Here is a 7,500-nt window from a genome sequence, read left to right on the forward strand (position 1 = left end):
CGTGTGTGTGCACGCACACACACACACACACACACACACACACAGCTGTGCACAGAGTAATGCATACAAATGTATATATGATACGATAATATGCGGTGGAAACGTATGTACATGAAAACCACTCCTTTATTAATATTATTATTATTATTATTATTATTTATTTTTTAAGATTTAGAAATAGTGAAAATAGCCGATCTACAAAGCTCACATCACCCTGCTCTTGCGACGTGTCGTGAGGTTGTGCTACTGTCACTACAACGTGTGACAGTAGCTGTGCTACTACTGTGCTACTAACACTACAACGCTGTTGTATAAAGTAATAATAATAATAATAATAATAATAATAAACTTTATTTATATAGCACCCTTCATACAAGTAGGGCAGTGGTTTTCAACCCTTTTCGTATCGAGGTACATTATTTATTCTGCATTTGAGCCACTGAGAGAAGCTGTAACAGGCAAACGTTGATCAAAATAAATGTAAATAGTACATTAAGTAATGCAGAACAAATTATGCACCGAGACTGACATTTTGGGGTTGAGAACACAGCGTGTGCAATACCTTTGGCTGGCTGGCGGTGCACATTTGAAATGCAATTAAGTAGGCTACATTTTCATTTTTCAAAACAACAGCCATTGGCCAAATTGGTGCTGTACAAAAATTACACAAATAGACAAGGGATATAACATTGACACAGAGAACAAAACACAACAAACAGAACAGTTCTCAACACTAGTGCAGCAGTCTGCTGTGGTTCTCTGTCTCTTCTGGATCGGGCCCACTTTAACAGCCCACCCATCTGACCACTTAACACTATGGGTGGGCCACGTGCCTTTGTTTTAATGATCAATCAATCGATTGTGTTCCGGCTTGGATTAATCTGTATCACAAGTTTTACAGAAAAATGACAATGACATTTTTTTTATATAGGCTACCTTATTTCATAGGCTATTAATGTTATATTAAAAAATACAATCTTTGTGTGTGGCAAATTATTTGGGGGGCCACTTGCAATTGACCCTTTGTCAAGTCCTGCCGGTGGTTGTGCCCCTCTTCGCACCCATTGGTTGCTGTTTCTTGTTTGGACAAAAATCCTTTCACTCCATCCACTACCATTGAAAAAACGTGTTTTTTTTCCAGTTGCTTCATATTGATATTCTGTTTATTCAATTCCTATTTTAAACTTAAACTTGGTGTCAGTAAAACGGAACATATCAGGTGCAACATAGTGACTGGGTGTAGCCTGGCTAATAAGAACATATCAGGTGCAACATAGTGACTGGGTGTAGCCTGGCTAATAAGAACATATCAGGTGCAACATAGTGACTGGGTGTAGCCTGGCTAATAAGAACATATCAGGTGCAACATATAGTGACTGGGTGTAGCCTGGCTAATAAGAACATATCAGGTGCAACATAGTGACTGGGTGTAGCCTGGCTAATAAGAACATATCAGGTGCAACATAGTGACTGGGTGTAGCCTGGCTAATAAGAACATATCAGGTGCAACATAGTGACTGGGTGTAGCCTGGCTAATAAGAACATATCAGGTGCAACATAGTGACTGGGTGTAGCCTGGCTAATAAGAACATATCAGGTGCAACAAAGTGACTGGGTGTAGCCTGGCTAATAAGAACATATCAGGTGCAACAAAGTGACTGGGTGTAGCCTGGCTAATAAGAACATATCAGGTGCAACATAGTGACTGGGTGTAGCCTGGCTAATAAGAACATATCAGGTGCAACATAGTGACTGGGTGTAGCCTGGCTAATAAGAACATATCAGGTGCAACATAGTGACTGGGTGTAGCCTGGCTAATAAGCCAGACACGAATCTGCCGTTGGCCAAAAATAATTGCCTGCGGCGGAATATGAGTCTGGCAGTGTGATATGAGTCTGGCTTATTAGCCAGGCTAGACTGGGTGAGTTTTTTTCTTTTGCTCCAAAAATGATGTTTTAGCAAATTCAACATAAACAACTGTAAGGCGGAACCAGGGAGGAACAAGGGCAGAAAGAGCCTGCTGGTTCAGAAGGCTGACAAGTGACAATGGGTCAAATTGAGAAGTAGCCTGGCCCAGCCAGTGTGATTTCTGGTCTATAGGGCAGAAGTAGCCTGGCCCAGCCTGGGTGATTTCTGCTCTAGAGGGGCGGATTCAAATTTGCCGGCGACGCCGACAACCGCCGGTGGATTGGTTCACCGATCTGTGTGCCCGCCCCCCTCCTCCTCCCCTCTCCTCCCCTCCCCTCCCCTCCCCGGCAGAGCACAGCAGAGAACGTCACCAAATTTAGAGCGACGCCCCTCTGCACTGTTTTTGGCTTATTTATTTATTTAATTTATTTTTTAACAAAACGCCTGCGGTCCCCGAGGCTATTTGAGAAGCAGCGTATTAGTGCATAGAGGTGAGTTTTCAGTGAGAGATGGAAGGATCACACCAGAGGTAGGTTGTTCCACAGCCTCTTAGATCGCTGACCTAAAAGGAACGGTCACACCGGAGCGCTAATGGAGACTGTGGAACAGCCAGGGGCAGCTGATTGGACCACCTCAGTGACCTATAGGGCCAGACTGAGGGCAAAGTACATCACTGAATGATGGAAGTCCTAACTTAGCTCGCCAATTTAATACTTTCGACTAGTGAACTAGTGGCCAGACTGGGATCAGGGATGTAAGCTTAGATTGCCAATTTAACAGTGGTACTGTGGTGGAGAAAGTACTCCATTCTGTGTACTTCAGTAAAAGTATCAATACTGCAATATAGAAATTACCGAAAATGTATATACTGCAGAAGTGGTTGTCTCATGAGGAACCAGAACTCTTTTTATACTGTGTGGGTAGTGTTAATTCAATTTACAATTTACAATTTAGGCATTTAGCAGACGCTCTTAATCCAGAGCGACTTACATTAAGCAATAACAAAAAGCATGGCATACATCACATATATATTCACGAGGAGAATTCTTTTTATACTGTGTGTAGGTAGGTGTTCGCAAGGAGAACAACAGTTTAGAAACTTCAATTATTTACAGTATTAAAAACAACTTAAACCTATAAACTTTGTTGCAGAGTCCTGCACGGGTCCAATTTTCGAAACCCGCACCCACCCTGCCCGTCAATCATCAGTTCCGCAACCTGCCTGTTACGCGTGATTTATATAAAAATCAAAACCAGATCCGCCCCGCCCATCAAAAAATAGACCCGTTGCCCGCCCTGTTACCTGTTCGTATCACCAGCACCGCTCGCTATATTTGACTTTATTTCGACCTAAATGCTGTAATATATCAACAAGGATAAGGTGATAAAAAAAACGATCCAAGGCTGTTTCTGTATCACAAATTACGTTAGAACTTTAGTTACTTTCAGAGTGACACATTACATTACCTGGGTTAGCTTACATCTTGTGTTGAATGTTGACATTGTAATCCCTTGGTGTTTCATCAGTGTGAGCGTGATGATAATGGGCTACTGGCTACAGCTTGTGATAAAAATTAAACACCACACGTGAAATGTACAATAAGGAAGCAAGGATTCGGCCGTGATGTCACTGCTAAGGAAGTAGCACACTAAGCAGTATAAGCACAGCAGCAGAAACGGAACGCCATTATGAAGGAATCGGCACATCACTGGCGATTCCTTGGGCATGTGACGGACTTAAATTGTCTCCGCTGTTGAGAAGCACCCAGCTCAGCTGCTGTTTATAACATCCTGCAGTGCGGGTGCACTCTGATTAAAAAAGGTCACCCACCCGCGTTTCGTTGCGGGTACCCGCGGGTATCTGACCCGTTGCAGGACTCTGCTTTGTTGTACTACGTCAATAGCGAACATTAGCCCATCTATATGGCAATTTTCACCTAAATGTTTGTGTATTTTTTGCTGAATGTTTTTGTCTATTTTTGCTTACATAGCCAGAAAAGTAACGCTATAGGGTCCATGTGATTAACTCAAAATATAAAGATATAGATATAAAGGTAGAAATAACTAGAGAATATACAAATTATATAAAATAAATGCTCTGTAGAAATAACCTCCGTATAGCTGTGGCATTTTATAGTAGCTGAAAGCGAGACAGAGATGATTGACTGAACTCCAATATAATATACACAGAAAATTGCAGAATACTAAACAGGATGAGATGAAGGCCTGGATGGCTGTCTCTAGGTCACGAAAGGACAAGCATGATTTGTTTTTGGAGGTTGTTCTAAGATGGAAAGGAGAATGATTTGTTTTTTGGAGATTGTTCTAAAATGAAAAAATATATATAAAAAAAAAAAACAACCTTTAAAGAATATACTGTTAGATGCTGACAGTTGCCTTACAGGTTCTCTGAGAAGGAAATTGACTTAGGCGGGCGGGGGAGGCATTCCGTGGCAGAATCTGAATAATGTCAGTCTCGGACTCAGTTAAAGACTATAATGTTAGATGGTGACAGTTGCCTTACAGGTTCTGTGAGAAGGAAATGGACTTAGGTTAGGGGAGGCCTTCAGTGGCAGAATAACAATAATGTCAGTCTCGGACTCATTTAAAGAAGGAAGTAAATATGCCATCCGGTGACTTTGTCCTCAAGACAGTCACTGAGGTTTTCAGAGAGCCATACACAGGTCACCATATTTCAGCTTTGTATATGGTTAACATTACGCCTAATTTATACTTCAGTGTCAATAGTCAATCAACAAGCAAGCTCACAAAGCGTCACAATGTGACATGTGATCTTGTAGATTGGCTGTTAATAATTTACGTGACAGTTAATGGAGAAATGGTTGTGTTGATTTGATTAGATTTATTTATTAGATCCCCATTATCCCCATCAGAACAAAAACAAATCATATTTCCTATCATTACATACACCCTTCAACGCAACAGTACAACACAATACAAACTCATAACCTGTCTAATATATTTCATAGCTCCACAGTACAATTTAATCTTCAACATTGATGTCAAAATATATTATAGTGGGACCACTGGGATGTATAATATATCTCCTTTACATCTCTTGAGTGAACAAAAACAATTTAAACTTTTTCTTAAAACTCATATAGGCTAGTTACTTTCAGTGTCCATTGACAACGTTTAAACCGTCGCTGTGCTCTACAGTCCTGTACTGTCCATCTGTTTTATTAGCACAAATAGCTTAGCCGGTAAACACGCGCAGACAGACGTCTCATGCTTGGGATAATGGTTCAATGTCGGGTTGTAAATCACGGCGTTGTCAAGAAGACACAGCCAGCCGGAGGATCAAAAGAGCAGCGCTCCCTCTCTGAAAGTTGAACTATTGTCCGCTTGAAGCGGCCAGGGCACTGCGCCAAAAACACGCCAGACACAGGGATAGCAGACAATGCTCGGCCACTGGCAGGAGGAGCGCTGTACAACGTCTGTACCACGGAAATACACCGTGGTGGAAAGTAACTTAAGTACATTTACTTAAAGGGATAGTTCACAATTTTTGAACTTAAGTTGCATGAAATACTTGCCATTAATATAGTGGTTGCAACTGTGTTAATTGATTGCCCGAGTCAATAAGGGGGTTCTGCTCTGGTTTTGGTGAAATATTAAGTAGTTCTGGTAATTTTGTGGGGGGCACTGGGACGCATTAAAAGTAAATTAATTCACAAAACTATTTGTATGTTGACCTATTTCTAAAATATTAGCACAACTTTCGTTCAACTTTGACCCCTCTATCACATGGAACTATTTTTTGTACCTAGTGATATGGACACAAAAAACATAGTTCCGTGTGACAGAGGGGAAGAAATTGAACGAAAGTTGTGCTAATATTTTAGAAATAGGTCAACAATGCTTTTGTACTTTTACTCAAGTAAATGTTGAATTCTGGTACTTCTATATTGCAGTATTGATACTTTTACTTAGGTAAAAATGTTTTCCACCACTGGAAACACATGGCAGACAGACGCACATGTCAGCTCGACATGCTTTCTGTAGACACACACAGAAAGCGCTCATGTGTAATAAATCCACACAGTTTGACGTCACGTGCATTTCCCCTGTGTGTCTCGTCCGTACAGCTTTTAGCCGTGCCCCAATCCCCATGGCGGTGGTGCGCCGGGAGCTGTCCTGCGAGTCCTACCCCATCGAGCTGCGCTGTCCGGGCACCGACGTCATCATGATCGAGAGCGCCAACTACGGACGCACCGACGACAAGATCTGCGACTCGGACCCGGCCCAGATGGAGAACACGCGCTGCTACCTGCCCGACGCCTACAAGATCATGTCACTCAGGTCGGTGGCGGTTTGGCTTATTTCGTTTTTGCGATTGTGTGATTGTATGTATAGAACGAACATGTACTGTAGTGTCCACCCTTAGCCTGGCATGGCCGGACTAATATCACTGCTGGAACTTCGGCCTGGGAGATTTACTTCCATGGGGCGGTTACAAACAGATTACAGGTTACAAACAGTCTCACTTTGAATAGTGGGCACCACTATAGAATAGTCACCCACAACTCTGGGGTGAGTGAAATGTGATTCAAACTGAGGAGTGCCAGACCCAATCTGCACAGGGCTTATTTTTTTCGTGTGGCAGATTTGTCTGGTTTCTAGGCTAGTCCACCCTGAGAATGGGAGTTCAGGGTTCGACCCTCCCCTCCCCCCCACCACCACCACCACCACCACCTCCGAGTCATACCAAAGACTATAGAAATGAGAACCTGTTTGGCACTCAGCATCAAGGGTAAGTCCCTGCGACATACTAGCGTCATGTCCAGGGGGTGCACATGTACGTCATGTCCTGGGGGTGTACTTGTACATCAAGCTGCCGCACATTACAGAAACAGGAGTGGCTCGGCAAAGCGTACCATCTGTCGTTGTCCTTGTATTTGTCTGTCTCTGTGTCTGTGAGAGAGACACCCAGTGGTGCAACTGCTACCTGTTTGCCACCTGTATCATGAGCTTCCATTGTGTTTGTGAATGAGTGAGGCGGTTGGTTTGGTTGATATACTGCAGCTGTATTTGTTTGACTCCACGGCTTTCCCTCCTAAAAGTGAAAATACATGTACGTTAATTTATTCCCCGCAACTACGGCGGTGACAACTAACTGGGAAATAATAGCGGAACAAGAATAGCAATGAGGCAAAGCAGTGCCCTGCGTGGGGATAACGTGTCATCTGTCTAATTTTACATTAATTAAAAATTCCTTGATATTCACTAATACCTTCATTAGTCTATTTTACACATCTCGTTCAACAGCTATGGTATTGCATCTTGATTTTACTTTTTTCATATGCTCTCCCATTCCTCCTTCTATTATAGTACTATCTTTAGATATTAGATATTTGTGACCATATGAAAACCTGCAAAAACTGTCCGTCCATCAGTCAGCTCACGCCTCCATATAGGGTTGTCAGTCCATTACGCCCCGTGACACGTCACACCACCATATATGGCCGTCAGTCCATCACGCCTCGTGACAGGCTCCATATATGGCCGTCGCCATATATGAAGATCACGACACTGACCTCATCAAACCCTGGATACATAGAGAAGACTGGA

General features: G+C 42.6%; 1 protein-coding gene across 2 annotated transcripts in view; it reads left to right on the forward strand.

The window, feature by feature from the left end:
* The window catches only part of LOC306922491 (adhesion G protein-coupled receptor L3-like), a 214,149-nt gene that overhangs the window by 47,458 nt on the left and 159,191 nt on the right, over positions 1 to 7,500 (forward strand). For both annotated transcript variants that reach the window (XM_079500133.1, XM_079500134.1), the window contains one exon: positions 6,018 to 6,231. In XM_079500133.1, coding sequence (XP_079356259.1) covers positions 6,018 to 6,231 — 214 coding nt within the window. The remainder of the gene's footprint in view (positions 1 to 6,017; positions 6,232 to 7,500) is intronic.

The sequence above is a fragment of the Electrona antarctica genome (genome assembly GCF_951216825.1).
Source record: "Electrona antarctica genome assembly, chromosome: 4".
NCBI lineage: Eukaryota > Metazoa > Chordata > Actinopteri > Myctophiformes > Myctophidae > Electrona > Electrona antarctica.